Source organism: Bombus vancouverensis, unplaced genomic scaffold (assembly GCF_051014615.1).
Source record: "Bombus vancouverensis nearcticus unplaced genomic scaffold, iyBomVanc1_principal scaffold0025, whole genome shotgun sequence".
Classification (NCBI taxonomy): domain Eukaryota; kingdom Metazoa; phylum Arthropoda; class Insecta; order Hymenoptera; family Apidae; genus Bombus; species Bombus vancouverensis.
This window is the reverse complement of record NW_027468916.1, coordinates 131,158-151,846: the sequence shown is the minus strand read 5'-3', so window position 1 is coordinate 151,846 and position 20,689 is coordinate 131,158. Positions and strand designations below refer to the sequence as shown.

General features: G+C 38.1%; 2 protein-coding genes across 4 annotated transcripts in view; one reads left to right on the top strand and one right to left on the bottom strand.

The window, feature by feature from the left end:
* The window catches only part of LOC143304168 (uncharacterized), a 105,816-nt gene extending 86,948 nt beyond the window's left edge, over positions 1 to 18,868 (top strand). The window contains exons 3-6 of one of the 3 annotated variants that reach the window (XM_076626537.1): positions 5,604 to 5,726; positions 6,220 to 6,308; positions 6,549 to 6,634; positions 6,736 to 18,868. In XM_076626537.1, coding sequence (XP_076482652.1) covers positions 5,604 to 5,726; positions 6,220 to 6,276 — 180 coding nt within the window. In that variant the 3' untranslated portion in view covers positions 6,277 to 6,308; positions 6,549 to 6,634; positions 6,736 to 18,868. Of the gene's footprint in view, positions 1 to 5,603; positions 5,727 to 6,219; positions 6,309 to 6,412; positions 6,635 to 6,735 lie in introns of all 3 variants that reach the window. The other 2 variants (XM_076626535.1, XM_076626536.1) reach the window with 2 other exon arrangements.
* LOC143304166 (uncharacterized) lies at positions 693 to 4,786 on the bottom strand. The gene is made up of 2 exons (XM_076626533.1): positions 4,643 to 4,786; positions 693 to 4,152 (listed from the first exon to the last, which is right to left on the bottom strand). Exons 1-2 carry the CDS (start codon positions 4,726 to 4,728, stop codon positions 2,229 to 2,231), a joined length of 2,010 nt encoding a protein of 669 aa, XP_076482648.1. The 5' UTR covers positions 4,729 to 4,786; the 3' UTR covers positions 693 to 2,228.
* Positions 18,869 to 20,689: the final 1,821 nt, after the last annotated feature.

Genomic DNA, 20,689 nt, shown 5'->3' with positions numbered 1-20,689 from the left:
AATTCCTCGAATCGTTGCGGTGTTAATTATTTTGAGCGTTTGAGCTATCGACAGGTTGTCGCTTAGTCCCAAGTGTTGCGTTGTGTGTTCTATTTCTTTTGTAGATTATTAATAGTAGTTTTAGTTTAGAAAAATAGATTATTTATATGTTTATATAGAGACATGCATGTTTCATAATCAAATTCTTATTTTATAATGTTTTACCGGTATATAGGCTAGTTTTAAGTATGTATCTTAGATTGTAGAATGCACATAGATTAGTAGTAGTTTAGAAAAATAGATTATTTATATGTTTATATAGAGACATGCATGTTTCATAATCAAATTCTTATTTTATAATGTTTTACCGGCATGTAGGCTAGTTTTAAATATGTATCTTAGATTGTACAATGCACATAGATTAGTAGTAGTTTAGAATATAGATTTTTATATGTTTGTATAGAGACATGCATGTTTCGTAGCGTAGTTCTTATTTTATAACTCTTTACCGGAACGTAGGCTAGTTTTAAGTATGTATCTTAGATTGTTGATTTGAATCAATAATGTAGAAAGAGCATACATTAATATAATTTATATATGTATATATACAGACATGCATGTTTCGTAATGTAGTTCTTATTTTATAATTCTTTACCGGAATGTAGGCTAGTTTCAAGTATGTATCTGTTTAATAGAATGCGCACACATATATATATGTTTCTGACAATGTAACTTTTATTTCTTTAATAATACAATATTGTATGTTTTATGTATTCGTTTGATTATTAAGTCTTAACTTCGTATATACTTATATTTCATAAATTGTGTTACGTCGCGTAACACTCTACCTAGCCGAGGCCACACACCGCGGGCAATGTGGCAACCAGATGTCTTCGGATACTCGCAGCGTATCCTCCATAGTTTCAAGGACCTTCCATAAATCTCATAGATTTCCTAGGAAAGGTCCTTCAAACAAAACAAACATCTGGTTCGGAAGAATTTCCAAAGACTATTGTCTACCACGGCTTAACTAAGGAAAGTTGGTTTTTCGCACGTACGCTGCAACTGTCCTCCCACTAACCACTTTCTCTCGAGGGCGGTTAAGATCCTTCGTTTAACCAATTAGAAACGAAGCCTATTCCCTCACTCTCCTAAATAACATCGGCACCAACAAATCCGATGGTCCCGTGCGCTAGACACACCCATCCTTAACTTTCCTCCGACACATCATCGTCTCCCAGTACAGTACTGATTTTACATCCTTCGAACGGTCAACATCCTTCCACCGGGTATACACACCCGCAGATCAGTCACTCGCTCATCTCGTACATACGCATCAGCGTAACTGTCTTCGTTATAAGTTGTTGGAATAAACGGTGAAATATAACTTACTACTGTGTCATATTCATTTAACCACCTCTGTTATCTTAATCGAAACAGGGAAACGACTACTTCGCGGCGTCGATTCACCGAATCGTAGCGAGAATTTACGCCTCTCGCTGACGCGTTTTCCTCGCGACCGCGTCTCTCCGCGAACGGTCGTAACAAATCGATAATATTGTATTTGTTGCATAGTATTATAAGCATTAACTCTAGTATTTACTAGTTCATTACATGTCTAGCATATATGTTTATATTTATATGTAACTCTCCAAGTTGATTGATTAAAATATATTTATATATACATGTATATCTGGTGTTTCAATTATTTCCCCTTTTGTAGTTATTCTTATTTCCCGGTTTATTTGTTTGGTTCGTAACTCGTTCAATCCGTTGGCTGGTTTCATTTATTATTTCTTTTTATACTGATTGGATTTATTAGTTGCCCTCGCCTTGTTAATCCTTCCTTTAGTTTCGTAGCGCCGTGTGTTCGTTTGTGCATTCAAATCTTTATTCGCGCGTTTTGCATGGGATAGTTTTCTTGTTCTCGTTACGGCGCGTGCGGAGCGCGGGACGTGACAATATGTACGCGTATATACAAGACTATCACAAAGCTTAATTAAAAAATTAATTAAGTCTAATGAATAATAAATTTGATGAACAATGAAGTTAATAAATAATAAATTATACGAATAATTAAGTTTAACAGATAATAAGTCTAATGAATAATAAGCTTAACGAATAGTAAGATTAATGAATAATATGATTTACGAATAATGTATTTAATGTACACTATTAACAATGTGTTTGTTGGGTTCAAACGAATCCACGGCCAACGAGATAACTCTTTACTAAGCGTAAAAATAATCTTAGGCGCAAAATACGATTGACGAAAATGCTCGAGGTGTCACTCTCCAAGGCAATCGCACGAATGCCGGCCTCCCTTGAGGTTGTGCTGTTTGATCATCGATATTTCGTTTTCTTTTGAGGTATAGTAGCAGGTGGGTAACTGAGCCGCATATTGCTCCTAATAGGGCGATTCCACATCCGTAAGTTTCACGTAACTGGTATCCATGTATGGCTATATCTATTATCGTCTTGATTAGTTTAAATATTACAAGTATTCCAAATATTGCTGCACTGACGGTTCCAAATTCCATAAAACCAATCCATAAGCTTGATATGGTATTTTTTGCTATTGTCGTTAATGTGTTTTCGACCATCATTCCCAGAATGTTTACTGTTCCAGGGACGATTGTTTTTCCTGTTGCTCCTCTGGCCAATGTGTTCAAAACTGCAGATTTTTCTGCCGGGAACATGACGTGGTCCCGAAGTGCATCAAGGTCCTTTTGGGTGTATATTCCGCTCGTGGCCAACGACGATGGTGCTGAATATTGCCACGTTTGACGTACATCCGGGCGGAGTTCCTGTGGTGCAATTGTTTCCATGGGTTTTGGTACGAATTTGTGCCAGAGTCCGTCGATATTGTATAGTGTAGGTAATACCGCGCTACATTCTCTGTGGTTTCCGTGTTGCGTTAGAATGTGTGTTTTTGGCGTTAAAAATGCGGTGCGATTCCCTTGCCAAACGGGTAGCTCCGAGTAACATTCTGTTGTATGTCGTACCTTTACTTGTACCGGAATGCATTTGACTATGTGGACTGCTTCTCCTGCGATCAGGGCCATGTGTCCTGGGGTTTTGGTTATGGTATATGCAAATTCATCGGGCAGTAAGATTGCTAAGCTTAAAGCATTCTCTATTAGTTTCTTCTGCGTGGTACATCTTTGTGTCAATATATCATGGTACAATGTTGTCATTTGTCGTTTAATATGTTTCTCTACGTAAATGAATTTTGAGTTGACGTATGCGAATATGTCCAAGTTTTCGACTGCTGTTTTTCTTTTGGAGATGAACGTATTTCCTCTTGTTGTTTCTAACAGGAACAATTTGGGATGTTCGGTGGATAGTAGGGTATATCCACACAGTGGCTGTTCTCCGGTTTTAGTCAGTGCAAATGTTACTTCCTGCGTTGTTAGTGCGTAAACTGGTTGTGCTGATTCTCTGTTGGTTTTTATTTCTTGGATCTTTGTAGCAATTCCTTCATATAGCACATCGTACTGATCAAATTTGCATGGTGAGGGTGGTTGTGGTTGCCAATAAGTGTATCCGTCTTCAGCGTCTAGACAGTTTCCTTCGCTAAAGGTACATACCGTTCCTGATTTCAGTAGAATTTTGTTCGCCTCGATCCGTACTGGCACGACTGCTGATTTTAAACTTATCCTCATTGTTGCTTGTACGACGACCTTTTCCCAGCTCCCGTATGGGTCTACATACTGTGTTCCCTGGCAGCTGCTGTCGTCTGTTAGCTTGCCGGCTAGGACAAGCGACCTTGTTTCTGTTGCATTATCCTTTAGGCCAACTATAAGGTTTTGTGGTCCGAGTGAAAACGTGCCGTCTTGGTGCATCCTTGCGCATTGTTGGGCGGTTGTTTCATGGAGGTATTCGGCGAATCCGTTATGCACTGCCGACGTGTGAGAGTGCATGCCACAGTAATATACAATTCGAGTTATTTGCACCTTGCATTGCCTTACGTTGGTAAATTCAAATTCTGAGAGTTGAAGTAATTGTATATAAATATCTTGGGTTTCAGTCAATGTAGGCTGTATGCTGCAGTCCCCGATGGAGTTTAGAGAGATAGTGGTAACATTGAGGTGGTTGCCATTGCAGTCATATCCTACCAGGCCGTGTGTTATTTTGATGAGGGTGAGTACGATGACTAGGCAGTTCATCTTCCTATCAACAATTTATTAAATCGTTTCTTACTCTCGGGTTTATTAGAAATAAGAATAACTTTTTATTATTATTATTAATATATAAAAAAAAAGTTTATATGTTTTTTTTGTGTTGTTTTTTTTTTTATTATTATTATTATTTTTTTTTATTACAATTATAGCTTGTCTTTGAATATATATATATATATATATATATATATATATATATATATATGTGCGTGCAATGGTAAATATGACGACTTATTTTACGAGTCACTTAGATTATCAATAGATATCGCCTACTTTACAACATGCGTGTATGTATATATTGTTAAACATTAGGTGAAAGTTATATGCATAGTTATAAATGTCATTTGTTTACAGGTGGATAGCAAAAGTATTTGGTTTCGTGAGTGGCGTACAGGTGCTTTACAGTTCTACGGTACGGATTGCTATTCCTTGGACTAAAAAAAAAAATTCTTTCGATGTCTGTCAGATTTTTGTAATCGAACATGCATGGAAGGATTTTCTGCAGAGATTCAAAATGCTCTCTGGATTCCTCGTGAAACGTCTGGACAACATCTACATGTTCTTCCATCCGTCGTTCAGAGAATGGTTGATGAATTCGCCATCAGTTCTATACACACATACAAAAATAGTTAATATATATATATTATATATTTTTTTTTCTTTTTTTTTATATATATATGTTTCATTCGGACCTGTTCCTTGTATGAATACTGTATCTCTATATATAATATAATATATATAATATGTTATGATTATGTTAGTTGTTATTTATTATATGTATTTTCCTTAACTCTCTCCCCTTTTTTTTGTTGTTGTTTTTTTTTTTTATTAGTACCTAACATTACTATTACGATGCTGTATTACATTCTATTGGCTATTATTTGGATGTGAGCGCGACGAATTTTTCAACATGGCCGCTCGCGTGTATCTTTGGTATGGCGTTGGTTTAATGTCAACAGTAGCGTGTCGTTGAAATAGTTAATTAATTGTTAATCACTATAATTTTACTTAGTAATGTTTTTGTAATATTGTTTTGTGTTTCATGATATTGTGTGTGTCAATACCGTGTGCTACCTTAATGTGATAGCATGGATTGTATTGTTATCGAATTTCGATAGTCATTGTTTTGATTATACGTGACTTGCATTTATATAAGTCTTGTTTAATTTAGTTAATGTTTTTTGTGTATTGTGTTACCAGATATTTTGTGTAGCGTAACTTTATTCTTTTGCACCGAGTTCAGTCATGTTGTTAATATTTAGTTAGTCTATCTTGATTAATTTCTAACCTACTTCTGTGTTTATTGACCTTTCTCATTCTTTTCTATTAATTTATTATTCCTTGTACTTGCTATTTGCTATTATTTTGTGTATGATATGAATTAGTTTCTTTATTAGTGATTAAAATCTATTTGTTAGATTAACATTGTCTGTAATTCTTCAGATTCTACTCTTTCGATGCTGCATCACTTACCTAGATCATTCCCACAACATCATCCGATTCTTCGATAAGCCTTGGATACTTACTACGGTTGTCTTCAATCGTCTTATATCTGTGGCTATAAAGGTACTGTTTAATTCATTTAATTTAATATGTGTATAATGCATTGTGTGTGCGACCGCTATTGTGCATTACAAAATCCACTTCTACATGTTAGATATAATAATATAACAATGCTACGTAGATTAATACATAATAAAATATCCTTTTACTTTCAATTAATCTATCTTAATTATTTTCTAACCACTTTCTATATTTATCAGCTATTTTATTTCTTCTTGTTAATCTGCGAAATCCATGCATGTACACTTCCTTGTATGGTGATTGATTGTTCACGAGGTAAGTTGCACTTTCACTGTTTTCGTTATTCGTTGAACTAGCTCGTTTCCCATTCAAACAGTAATTGGAGCACTTGTAATAAGCTTCTTTTCTTTTGAGGTTTCCGCCATCTGTGTTGTTCGATGAACAGTGCAATGCTTCCACAGTATTGTTATAACATTTAGTACTGTTGTATTTTGCATTAAGGCAATTGAAGTTAATTAGTTCATTTATTTTTCAGCTGGCTGTTGTACATGGTGTTTCGCAAACAGAGATCCATAACCTATTTTGCACGTAAACCTTCTCGTATGATGATTACTTGTTCACAAGGTAACTTTCACTTTCACTCTTTTAATTTTATTGAATCAACACGTTGTATATTCAAACAATAATTGGAGTACACATGATAATTTTCCTTTTTTTTTCTTTTTTAGGTTTTCCCTATCTGTATTATTCCACGAACAGTGTCACACTTCCTTTTGATTTATCCACAATATAGTTATAACACTTAGTAACCTCGTATTTTGCACTGAGACAATTGAGACTAATTTATTCATTTATTTTAGGTAGCTGTCGTACATTATGTTCCACGAACAACGATCCATAACCTATACTTGCACGTACACTTTCTTGTATGTTGATCACTTGTTCACAAGGTAACTTTCACTTTCACTAGTTAATTGTTCATTGAGTTAACACGTTTTATATTTAAGCAATAATTGAAACACATATAATAATTTTCCCTTTTTCCTTTTAGGTGTTCGATATCTGTATTATTCGACAAACAGCACTACAACATACACTACTGCACTACGTTGCCCACTGAAATCACTTTATTCATTGTTTATTTCGATTATGCGCTAGTTTTAGCTTGTTTAAGTGCACTGTTCGCGGAATCCCTTTTACTTCAATCTTGACGTTTTGGTTCTGCAGGATTTCTAGCACTTTATATGGTCCAGTATATTGATCGGAGAATTTTCCTTTACTGGGTTCTTTTAGTAAATATATCGAATCTCCTACTTTAAAATCCTGCGGGTTGATTCGTCGGTCGTAATATTCTTTTGATCTTAGTTTGGATTTTATTAAATTTTCTCTTGCCATTCGTTGTACGGTGTTAATTTTATCGAACAGGTCTTCGAGATATTCTGCGTATGTTGGTTCCATGTTCTCTTCGATTATTACTTCACCAGTAGGTTCTCTGGCTAAATGTCCAAAAACTAATTCGTGCGGGGAGAATTTCGTTCCTTCGTGTACAGAGGTATTATAAGAAAACATAGCTAATTCTACCCATTCGTCCCAATTTCTGGAATTTTCAATGTATAATTTGAGATATTCAATCAGTACGTGGTGAGATCTTTCGATTGAACCGTTACTTTGTGGATGATATGCCGTCGTGGTGTATTGTTTGATGCGGAATCTCTTTGCTACTTTCTTCATTAGTGAGGATGTAAAGTTCGTTCCTTGATCAGTGAGAATAGCTCTCGGTGATCCGAAACGACAAATAAATCGCTTTACAAAAGCGTCCGCTATCTCGGCTGAACAGATTCCTCCTAGTGGAATCCCAATTGAGTATTTTGTTAATAAATCTTGGATGGTTAATATATATTCATTTCCCTTTTGAGTTTTTGGTAATGGTCCTACAATATCCATACTAATTTTATCGAATGCTTTACCTGGTGTGTCTGTAAGTACCATTGGTTGTTTTGCTTTTATTCTTGTGAGTTTCTTTAATTGACATTCCTTACATGTTCTTACGTAATCTTGAATTTCCTTTTTCATATTTTCCCAATAGTAGTGTTGTCGTATTCTTTGATAAGTTTTGGTAATTCCTTTGTGTCCTGCTACGCTTGATTCATGTTTTTCTCGTATTATGTTGTTCTGCGCTTCCACAGGTGGAGTAATTACTTCTCCAGTGCAAATGGTGATGGATAAGGTTTTTTCCATAAATATTCCCTTTAATTTTCTGATTGTATATCGCCAGGGTATTTCCTCCAAGTTTCCTTTGCTAATGCTAAACGAAGTTAACTGTTTTTCATTTACTACGTCTAATAGAGATCTTAGCGAGTTTAATAAATTGTCTGGTGTTATTGGAATATTTCTATTTTCCTTTATCGGTAGGGATACAATGTATTTTCCGGAATCGTAATTCAATCTTGCTTTTTCTAACATTAAATCTTCATAACGAGGCAATTTTCCCGTTTCCTTCATTTCTAAGGCTCCTTTATCTATCGGTTTGCCGTGTATATCTATAAATACTACTTTATGGTCACTTACTCTTGCAATTGAGTCTCGGGTTTCCGAAATTTTTAGTTCCGCAATTATCGTAGGTCTCGTGTCCTTTTCTTGTTGTTGAATTAGTTCTGGAACTACAGTGGAGGTTTCTTTTTCGCTTGTCGTGTCCGTGTCTTCCTTTTCTCGATTGGTTATTTCTCTGTCTGTACTTACATTGATTTCTGTTAGTGCTTGGTCTAAATATTTTATGGGGGTTTCTTCTATTGTAAAATGTTTTCGGGTAAAACCCTTTCCTTGGTTTTTGGAATCACTGGGTTGAGGCAAGACGCGTGGTTTGGCTTCGAATACGGGAGAGTCTTCCGTTGACGTGTCTATTTCGAATCTTTTTGGGACAGGATAGCGAATCGGTGAGACTTCCTCTCTCTTTCTGATTGGTAAACATACTTCTGGAAGGTTCCTGCGTCTGCGTTTACGTTCGCTCTGCCTTCTTTGTATACAATATCAAATTCAAAGTCCGATAATTTTAATTTCCATTTCCAAATTCTGGAAGTAGGATCTTTGATAGAATGCATCCACACTAAAGGTTTATGATTGGTTACGATAGTAAACTTTCTTCCGTAAAGATACGGTCGGAAGTGCATTGCGCTGTAAACAATTGCCAGCCACTCCTTTTCTATGGTAGTGTCACGTCGATTCGGGGTAATTTCACGTTCCGCACGCAAGGTGAGAAATTCGTACTTAAATTTTGATTGTTATTAGAAAATTTATTGAACACTGACACAGTAACAATACAGAATGGTCAAACAGCACAGAAAAGAATGTTCTTACAACGACTCGAGAGGTACTTTTTTATATCAAGGACCCGGCTCCTGTGGAGGGGCTATCGCTGGATGCCGGTCACATAGGGTTTCTATTACTGCTTAGCCATCATTTTGCTGACCAAGGTATGTGAGGCATAACCATCCTTTCGTTGCGTTCTCACGACCACCGTGACATTCCCCCCTCCTTAGCTTCGCTTTGCTCCGCTAAAGCGTAAGGCTCTGGTGGGGCTTCTAAGTTGAATGATCCCCTCATCTTCGTCTTCGGTGATATTTTGGAAGGTGACCGTCCTTGGTACTGTTGATGTTTGATCGATCCTGTTTACGCGAGCGGTAGGGCAGAGTATTTTGATACGTACATTTTTAGGAAATGATCGGCGTAGACATTCGAAAAGTTTACATTTGTACATTACATATATTGTTCCTAGTCCTAGGGCTATGATTCCTAATATTTGTAGTGTGGATATGCCATATTTCTTCAATGAATTTATGCGTCGCTCAAATTGCAGGGTACTGATTTGTGTTTGTAATGTGTCGAGGTTGGCTTTATATTGGTTAAAATTGTGAGTTACTTTTGGAGCTGTTTCTAATATTTTCTCTAATATTGGAACATCTGTTTCTTCGAAGCTGTATATGCTATTCTTAAATTTGGTTTCGTAAGAGATATTTTTATGTGATCCTCCTATTTTCATAATATTATGATCGTATGTGATTATGCACCCGGTTTTACTGCTAATTAAGCTTGGTTGTCTAATTTCTAGGATTTTATGTGTCTTACATAACACGTCGATTTGTACATTTTTCGCAGGAATAATAATATAATGGTTTTCCGTCTGCAAAGGTACGAACGTCAATTCTTCCAGCTTGAAGACAGCAGTCGGGCAAGTTTTGACCGTCTGTCGATTAGTAATTAATTCTGATCTGCATTCAGGTGAATTGATTCTATTGTGACTCGGTTGAGTTCTTTTACAAATGTGGATGATTGCCGTTCGTTTACAATATTTGTTTAAGTAGTGACTATCGACAAAGGTGTATTGTTCTGAGTCGGTTAGTATCAAATCAGTTTCTATTACAGGCGCAATGAATACAGAGTTTTGTTTGGAAGGTATCGGGTAAATTTTAGTTATTTTCCATTCATTGTTTTCCAAAAGCGGCACAGTTATTGTATATATAAGTTTGTTATCTCTTATCCATACCTTTAGTTTGTTTAGATCTAGAATTAGTTGAAAGTTTTGAACTGAAGGTTCGATATGGTTAGTCATAAAGTTTTGTCTCGTTATTTGGTCAAGTGTTTTTAAGAATTGTTCGGGTTCTATAACTTGTGGGTTTATGATTCCTTGTTTCCCTAACATAACAGTGTTAAAAATTTCGTCGATGTTTATATGGAGTTCTGATATGGTAGATTCGGTTTGAATTAATAGGGAGACTAATATTTCGTTTTTTTCATTGTGGTTTTCAATCTTGTGTATATCGTTGGCTAAGTTTTCAAGTTGATTTGTTTTGGTATTGTCTAGCACGCGTTTGATGAGTGCGGTTTGGTTACTAAGAATTGTTTTTATTTTATTGTTGGAATCAAATAATGTATCGATGTTCTTGTTAATGAGTTCTAAATCGTTTTCGTCGAGAGTTCCGAATAAAGTTTTGGATACTGAGCCTATGACATTGAGCAATCCGCGTTTGCTTTTATAACGCAATAATAATTTGAGTTGCCGAGTCAGGTTTTGAAGATTTCTGTACTTAAATTTTAGGCTGCTTATTTCTGGTATGTAAGCGCAAGGTGGTTTACATTGACGGTCTATTAAATCTATTACGCGTTGTAATCTATTAACTTGGTCAATTGGATCGTTAAGGCCTACTATAAGGGTGATATCTATTTGTTCGTTGTACAGATAGCAATTGTCAATGTGTTCCAGGAATATGTTGGCGTAATTCAATGGTTTTACTTCTAGATCGCTTCTAATGTACTCGAGTGTTATGATGATCCATATTATGGTCTTCTTCCTGAAAGGTAGGGTTTTAGCCTGTTACCGTGGATTCTTTGCGTGTGACCGTTGGAATATTCGATAAGATAGGTGGGTGGATTGGATGAGAGGATTTCTGCAGGTCCTAGCCATTCGTGGTCTAGCTTGTTAGTTTTGTGATCGTTATGTACCCATACTTTATCTTTTACTCGGAATATCGTCTGTGTTTTAATAATTTTTCGCATTTGATCCCTCTGGTATCGCTTTTTGTTAGATTCGGTAACTCGTCTTGCTTTAGCTATATAGGCGTTGTGTCGATTTTTCCAGAGGTTAAACAATTGTTCTCTGGTTAGGCTAGGAGTGGTTGATATTGAGGATGGCATGTTAGCTTGTCGTCCAAATGTTAGTTCGAATGGGGTATGTCCGGTCGTCTCGTGTACTGAAGTATTATATCCCATGCATATTAATTTTAAGTTTTCATCCCAGTCGTTCTGTCGGTCGGTCGTACAAGTTCGAATAAGGTCCTTTACTACGGCATGCGTTCGTTCAAGGGATCCGTTAGATTGTGGATGGAAAGAAGTGGTTTTTATGTGTCGGATTTTGAAAGCCCTTTCAAATGTGTCCATCAATTTACATACGAAATTTCGTCCCATGTCCGTCAGAATACTTTTTGGTGCGGAAAATATGTACACATAGTGATCCAAAAGTTCGTTAATGATTGAGTTGGCTGTTTGGTCTTTTAAGGGTATGAGGATGAGATATTTGGTTAATTGATCTTGGATAGACAGGATAAACTGATTGCCCCGTTTGGTTTTGGTGAGAGGTCCGAATATGTCCATTGCGATTTTGTCATTAGGATTAAGGGGTGTGTCAGTTATCATAGGTTGTTCCTTGGCCCTGATACGATTTAGCTTTTCTCGTTGGCAGGTTTCGCAGTTTTGTATGAATTCTGTAACGTCTTGTTCTAGGTTTGTCCAGTGATGGTGCTCTTGTATTCGTTTCACGGTGCGGTGTATACCTAAGTGTCCTACTAATTCGTTATGATTTTCGCGTAGTATCGTTTGTTTTTGTTCGTTATCGTAGTCTACTGGCGGATCTTGTCCAAATATTAATTTAATTTGAGGGAATCTAGTTGTTAGAAACGTTAGCATGAGTTGAATATTTACCTTTTCTAACGTGCTGAAGCTATTGTCGTTTATTCCTATTTGTAAGCGTCCGGTTCGGTGTTTAATAAAGTGTTTGGTTAATTGACGCAACCAATGCTGTTCGTTAAAGTCTCCCAGTTCGGTCTTTGTAATTTGTTTAAAGTGTGGTCTGTTAGGTTTTTGGGTTATCGGAGCTGGGGTGATATTGATTTTCCAGTCTATATACTCGTCATAATAGTCCGGGTTTTCTACATTGGGTTGGATTTCTTCATTAGTGATAGGATACAATCGGGATAGAGCATCTGCAGCTGTATTTTCTTTTCCATTTTTGTATTCGATTTCATAATCGTACTCCTCGAGTCTCAAACGCCATCGCATGAGTCTCGATGAGGGGTCTTTAACATTCTTTAACCATTTCAAGGCTTGATGATCGCTTTGAATTTTAAATTTTCTACCAAGTAGGTATTGTCTTAGTCTTTTGATTGACCATACTATTGCTAATAACTCTTTCTCGGTTGTGGAATAATTCTTTTCAGGAGGGTTCAAAGTTCGGGATATATAACAGCATGGATGTCTGTCTTGGGAGAGTATTGCTCCTAACCCTTCGTTACTTGCGTCTGTTGTTAATGTGAATGTTTTGTCAAAGTCTGGATATTGTAGTACAGGGGCTTTGCAGAGTTTTTGTTTTAGTGTGTCAAATGCAAGTTGTTGTCTATCGGTCCAGTAGAATGGAGTGTCCTTTTTTGTGAGATCTGTCAATGGTTTTGCGATTTTAGAAAAATTACGTATAAATTTTCTATAGTATCCAACGAGTCCTAAGAATGACTTTATGTGGGTCGCGGTCTTTGGTGTTTTAAAGTCTTTCACGGCTTGAATCTTTTTGGGATTAGGTTTTACTCCTTCCTTTGTTACTACGTGTCCTAAGTATTCTAATTCCGGTTTCAAAAATTCGCATTTGTCCGGTTGTATTTTTAATCCTAAATTTTGTAGTCTGTCTAGTATAATGGCTAGATTTCGGTTATGTTCTTGGGTGGTGCTCCCGAATATTATAATGTCATCCAGGTATACGAAACAGTTATTTCCTATTAACCCCCGTAGCGCGGTATCCATCATACGTTGAAACGTCGCCGGTGCGTTTTTAAGGCCGAAGGGCATGCGATTATAGTGGAAGTGACCTTGTGGGGTTGAGAATGCAGTATATTTTTTGGAATTTTGCTCCATAGGTATCTGGTGAAATCCTGACGAGAGGTCTAGGGCCGAGAAAAATTTAGCTTTGCCTAAGTGCTCGAGTATTTCGTCCGAATTTGGTAAAGGATACGCGTCTTGGTCTGTTTGCTCGTTTAATTTTCTAAAATCTATAACGATTCTCCATTTTTGTTTGCCTGATGCATCTAATTTTTTTGGAACTACCCAAATTGGTGCGTTATATGGACTGTCCGATGGTTCTATGATTTGTTTGTCTAACATGTCGTTGATTTGAGTCTCGATTTCCTTTTTATGACATTCGGGCGGTCTATAAGATTTGATGTTTATAGGTTTGTCTGTCTTGAGTGTGATTGTATGTTCTGTCAAGTTGGTACATGGTAATGAGTCTGTTTCCATATTAAAAACGTCTAAGTAATTGATGAGGATTTTCTCAAGGGGTTCTCGAAGTTCTGGATCAATATGTTTGGTACGTATTATTTGTGCGAATTTATTAATTTGGCTTAGTTTATCGGGTTTCTCTATTTCGTTTGTAATGTGACAGATTTGCTTACCAGTGTCGATGAAACATACTGTTGTGGGCTTTCCTTCGATGTATTGGGCTGAGATTAGAGTTTCGCCTGGTCTTATCTTGCTATCGGTTTCCTGGAATGGTAATATAATTTCGTCTAAGGTTAGTTTATTGTTAGTGACGCTGTATTGATACTTTGTAAGGAATGGGAGTCCGATTATTCCATCTTCGATTAGGGGAAAGTTGTTAGGGACTACGTAGAATTGATGATTTTTCTTGAGCATGGTTAAATTGCAAATTTTGTTAGTGGTATGTTTGTCACTTCCCATTAGGAAGGTTTTTGGGTTAGAAGTTTGGACGTTTAGTGAGGCTTTTTCTTTTATAAGGTTGATTCCTGCTCCGGTATCGATGAGGAATCTGGCTCTTCCTCCGTCTCTTCGTTGCAGTACGATTGATAGTAATCTTCCGGTGGTGGTGCAGTTAACTCGAGGTAAGCTTCCTCTGGGTTCTCCGTTGTTTGGTTTACTCGAGGTGGAATCTTTCCTTGGCTGGCGAATGGAAAATTTCGAGAGTAGCATTTTTCGGCTGTGTGTCCAATTCGTAAACACTTTGGACACTTCGGTTTCATGCGGTTGTCTAATGGTCGGCTAGGTAGCTGAGCAAAAGTTTGTGGCTGTGAATCGGTAGTAGTTCGCTTGGATACTAATGTAATGTTGTGAGATTGATTCTTTGGGCGGTTGGCAACACGATTTGCATCTCGTAACCATTGTTCTCTATCAGCTGCTAGTTGTTGGGCAAGGTTCAGGTTCTTTGGATCGCTAGATACCACCATCTGTCCTATCTCGTATCGTAAGTTGAGCAAATATGTTTTAAGTGCTTCGCGTTCTTCAATATCTATAGCTACGCGTCGTTCTGTTGGTGTGCGGTTTTCGTTTTGGACTGCATAATTTAATTCGTTTAGCTGTTGTCGGAATCTGGAGTTAAAAGATTGTACACTTTCTGTTGCCCCTTGTTTTAAATTGTTTAATTTGTCCCTACAGTTGCTAATAGTTGTTGGTGTTAATACGTGTTGTCTTAAGCATGAATATAAGTCTTCGAACGAGTTGATTTTTAGATATCGTATGTTTCGTTTCGCGTTGTCGGTAATCTTTTCGATCAGTATGAGATCTAATAATAGCTCTCTGTCACTTGCCTTGCACCTAGCTCTTGCTTTGCGGACCGATAAGATGAAATCTTCAACGCCTACGTCATCTTGACCACGTAGTGTCTCGACAGTTCGTATGGCCTTATCTGCCTCGAGCCCTCGATCTTCGTTGTAGTTGTTTATTGGTTTAATCGCGGCGCGGCTAGATGCGGCTCGTGGTCTTTGTGACGTGTTCGGTCCGTCAGTTTCGTCATCCGTTACGTTATCAGCAGCGGTTTCTAAATGGGCGTTTATTTGCGACTGGTCAGTCTCGGTGTCGTATTTTATTTCCATGGTTTTTGCAAGATCGCGTATTTCTTTAGAGCGATTTCTATCGCTAGTTTCCGCAAATTCTTTTATGTTTTTAATGTTTTGATCGGTGCTGTTTCTAAAGCTTCTAAACTCGTGAGTTAGGCTTTCAAATTGTTCAATCAGGGTAGCGATTAGTTCGTTTTGTTTAGCGGTACTCTTGTCAGTTTCTATTACTGCTTAGCCATCATTTTGCTGACCAAGGTATGTGAGGCATAACCATCCTTTCGTTGCGTTCTCACGACCACCGTGACAGTAGAGTAGTTTTGTTCGGCGGAATTTAATAGTCTTGAGGCATACGCAATCGGCAAATCCTTTCCGATTGGCCCTTGACTCAGTACACCGCTTATTGCATATCCTGATGCGTCTGTGGTAAGGTTAAAAGGTTTAGAAAAGTCTGGATATTGTAGAATGGGTTTCGTCATTAACGCTGTTTTTAAATTATTGAATGCATCTTCTTGATTTTCCGTCCATTTGAAGGGAGTATCTTTCTTTAATAGTTGTGTCAATGGTTTCGCGACCTTGGAGAAATCGGGTATAAATCTTCTGTAATATCCTGCTAGTCCCAGAAATTGTTTGATATTTTTCGCCTTCTTTGGTCGTGGAAATTTTGATACGGCTTCGACCTTTTTTGGATCGGGTTTCACGCCATCCTCACTAATTATATGTCCCAAATAATTCACCTCATGCCGTAAAAATTCACACTTATCGGGTTGTAATCGTAATTTGGCTGTCCTCGGTCTTTCCATTAATTTATTAAATTTAATTTCGTGTTCCTGGAGAGATCTGGAATAAATCACTATGTCATCCAGATAGACGAATAGTTCTATTCCTTGCAGACCCGATAATACCGAGTTCATTAAACGTTGAAATGTTGCTGGGGCATTTTTTAATCCAAAGGGCATTCTTTTGAATTGAAAATGTCCGTATGGTGTCGAAAATGCCGTTTTGTGGGCGTCCTCTTGCGACATACGGATCTGGTGAAAGCCTGATGCTAAGTCAAACGTGGAAAAATATTTTGCACTTCCTAATTGATCCAATATTTCTGTGATGTTGGGTAATGGGAAGGCATCGCCAATCGTTTTATCGTTCAATTTTCTATAATCGATAACTAATCTCCAGCGTTTATTTCCTTGCGAATCGGGTTTTTTGGGCACAATCCATAACGGGGAGTTATATGGAGATATTGATGGTTCCACTACGTCCGTATCTAGCAATTCTTGAATCTGTCGATTTATCTCTTCTCGATGTATTGGCGGATATCGATACTGTTTGGTATTAATTGGTATATTATCTGTGGTAATTATTCTATGTTGCAGAACTTCAGTTGCCTCCAATGTATCTCCTGGAATATGAAATCTATCTTGATTGTTACGAATCAATTTTTTTACATTTTCCTTTTCTTCTTCATTCAAGTGTTCGAGTCGTAGTAACTCATTTATTTTTTCGTATCTACTTTCCTTCGATTTTAAAACTGTATTACACGCTGTCCTAGGAAGCGGGGAGGGATTTTCAAATTCCTTAATTACCATCGTCGGTGTTGTAAATTCGTAATCTCTTGAAGTAGTATTTATTACTCTTATATAGCCTTTTCCTTTATGATTCCTCACAACTGCATTTCCGAAATAGATTCCCTTGCTCGGCTCGATTCTTGGAATAAATCCCTCTTTTATCTCTGGATTAGCGATATTAATTGAACACGTTATTGAACTTCGCTTCGGTATAATTATTTTCTCCTTAGTGTCGAAGGGAATATAAATATTTCCCCATTTGATATGTTTTTCTTCATAATCTAAACGAGCTTTACAACCTGCAAAAAATTCGGATCCTAAGATTCCGTCTTGATCGATTAGTAATGAATCATCGACTACGTGAAAAATAACCGGATGGCCCGCGACCTGTATTACCGTCTGCCCTAGGGAGACCAGGCTCGTTGCCGTAATTCCTTGCACTTCAATTGATTCTTTCTCGTCGATGATGGCTGAATCGGGTAAAGCAGGTTTCTTGATAATATTGATTTCCGATCCAGAGTCTAACAATAAACTCGTCTTGGTTTTTAGATTTGGGGAAACTATTCGTGCAGTTGGGGTCGTTGGAGAATCGTTAAATTTTACTGAAATAATTCGGAGAGGTCGCCTTCCGAATCTGAATTCAACTCTTGATGATTTTCCTTCGCCGGTTGCTTGTGCTTCGCTCTTTCCCTTTTGTCTTGAGATTCTGGATTCTCTGTCTGTGGCCTTGTTTGGTTGTGGGATGACTCCCCCACAGTATTTAGTGGCTGTTCGTTCGATCTTATAGTCGGCATTGCGTTCGCTCCGTCTCTCGTTATGGGTGGTGGAGTTGATCTCGCGTGGGTGGCTGCCCTCGTCCTGTTTGTTGCCGTCGGCGCCGGTCGCCTGATTGCCGCTTGTACTCTCGGGCGATTCGGCGTATCGTTCCCTCGTGGCTCGCCCCATTCTCCCGAAGGACGTGTTTGGTTTCCCGACGGTCTCGAAGCGTAGGGTACGATTAATCCGGCGTCTACTCGGGCTTTAAATTTGTAACAGTCCTTCACTAAATGTCCGGGTTTTTTACAATAGTTACACATGATATTTTGTCTATTAGTATTCGGAAAATTCTGCGATGGAGGTACTGATCTTCGATCTTGGCGGTTGTTTCTGATATTGTTATTAGTGTTCGAGGGACGTGCGTTATCGCGTCTGTAATAGTTCGAGGGTGTCGGTCGATGGGGTCGCGTTCTGTCGGTTATTTGTCTCAATTCGTGTGTTGCTTTAACGGCTTGACGATACGCATCTTCTAAAGTATGGTACCCTGCTATTTTTACTTGTACATATACCTCGTTCGGAAGTCCTTTAACGAAAGCTTCTCTCGTTTCCCAATCTATATTATCTTGTACATCGGGGGATATGATGCCGTAGTCGCCTCTTTCTCCGTCCATTATTGCTAATCTAAGATTTCTAACGCGATCCATATAATCTAATATATCTTCCCCGGGTCGTTGAAATATCGTTCCTAATTCTCCCTTATATTCATTAAGAGATTTCTTTGGGCCGAATAGATCCTTTAATTTGTTTCCGAAATCATTTAAACTCATTAATTCCGTGTCTTCGATGGCGAGGAACGCGTGTCCACGAAGCTTATTTACTAACAATTTTACCAATTGAGGTTCTTGATATCTGGGAATCATATTTCGCGCGCGCTCACAAGCTCTTAAAAAATGGAATACCGATGGTCGATATCCGTCAAACACTGGCACCGATTCGATCGCGTCTTTTAGCTTAATTGGCTGGGTATGTCCACCTGTCTGGACCGTTTCCTGTTGTGCTGTCGGCGGCGATTTGGGTGTTTGAGGTTCCTGTTTCGTTTTAAGTTCGAATAATCCGCTTTGTAATTCGGCGAGTTTTGCACTCATATCGCGAAAGTTCGCATCCCATGCTTTAAGCTTTTCCGACAATGTCAAAACCATTTCTTCGTCAAACGATTCCACTACAGTCGCCATTGTTTTTTAAATATATATTTTATTAACAAGTGTGACAACTTTAATCTACTATGGAGCGTGTCAAATCGTTTAAACCAACTTTAATCCTCCGTGAAGCGGATCCCACCGCTGCCACCAAAAATTTACTACTCCAAATGTTACGTATTAATTTGTTTGTTTAAATCGATCAAATCTTAAGTTTAAATTTTACTGAAAAATTTTTTTTTTTATATAGTTTGAGTTTGTATGTAATCTGAAGGGAAATAAGTTGAAATGATATTATTGTGTATTTAATTCCGATTTAGGTAATTAATTAATACGGTAGTTGCTGCCACCAGAAATAGTCTAAAGACTATTTCAAAATATTTTATTTTTATTATTTTCTTTTGCGTTTAAAGGATAGCGTTAACTGACGCTTAATGCAACTGGTAAACGAATTTCACTTTTCGGCTAACTTGCTATGCGCAGGGATACTAGCGCGGGAGAGGATTAAAGCTGGGTACAATGAATATTTTTCCTCGTTGAACGGATTTTTATTTTGACGTAGAATTGCTTAGGTTATTATATATGTCGGAGCGCACATTAGAATTAGGGTTAGGGGCGTGAAACGAATCTTCGTTTGGGTTACACGTTGTCGTTGTGCAATAGAGGAGACATCGGCTAGTGCAAATACGATTATTATAGAGCCGGACAAGTAACCGTGGTAGTTAGGCACTCGAGAAACTAATGACAATGATCCTAGGTTCAATAACGAATCCGCGGTCGACGGGATGATAGATGAACGTACTCACAAAATCTAAGTCGGATGCGTGATATTCACTGGTCGTAAAGGGTTACTCCTCTCATCGATGAGATCGCGAGCGAGAATGCCTTTCCTGTCCCGATGATGCCACAGAGGAAAACTATAATGGGGTGTGTCTAAGGACACGAGATCATCGGATTCGTCGAGAAAAGCCTTCGTTCAGAAAGTAAGGGAAATTGGCGTTGCTGCTAATTGGTCAATCTCCATATCGGTGGTTAGAAAAGGATGTTAGCCGCCCTCGAGGGAAAGTTGCTAGTGGGAGACGCCACTAGTTGAAAAATATGTCTCCCCTATCTTCCCGTAGTTGGGACAAAGACTGTTTGTCTGTTTGAAGGACTTTAGTTAACTAAACCTTAAGATTTATAACGGGCTCTCGGGCTAGCCGAACATGTCCTGCGGAGACGCATCGACATCTGGCAATCATCTTACTCGAAGAATAGGGTCTGCACGTGGCGAGCCACGGGACAGAAACCGTTGGAATGTTTATTGTCTCGTGTCGCCCCGAATATTTCTTTTAAGGAGAGCTATAGAATTACTCCATACCTTGTTAGGCAAAACGTTCATCCCGTGACCGCGGCTACGTTCGGCGACTGACTGTCGCCTCGAGCCCAAGCTCACTATCACGACTCTCGAACAATTACAATCGGGTTGAATAACTACAATTGTTCAATTACGGCTATAGTAGACTCTAGGTTACAATGTTGCGGGATTATCCAAAATTCCAAAGGCTCCGCTGTTCTTTCATCTCCGACACGGCCTTCCTGACTATCACACGTCCTCGTGTGTAACTAAAATATCGTGTTTTCTTTCATTAGATTCAACTGACATTATTTACGATTTAACTAAATGTCCAAGCAAGTCAAGGGTCCAGTGCAATAACAAAATTTCGTTCGGAGGCTTGACAACACAAAACTAAAAGAGAACAAGAATTTGTAGCGTTATAATTTGTATTCAAAGTGCTAGTTGCGTTCTGTGAGTCGCCAGACCGTAATGACACGACAGATCATGTTCGATTTCGTACACTGATGAATCTCAGTTGGTTGGATCATATTGCTACGTTGGGTGTATC

What these genes read in the sequence shown, in the direction of transcription:
- LOC143304166 (XM_076626533.1), bottom strand. Translation starts at nt 4,728, where the DNA reads ATGGAAGAACATGTAGATGTTGTCCAGACGTTTCACGAGGAATCCAGA. An exon ending in CAGAAAATCCTTCCATGCAT is followed by an intron (nt 4,153 to 4,642) that starts GTTCGATTACAA and finishes AATTGTTGATAG; the next exon opens with GAAGATGAACTGCCTAGTCA.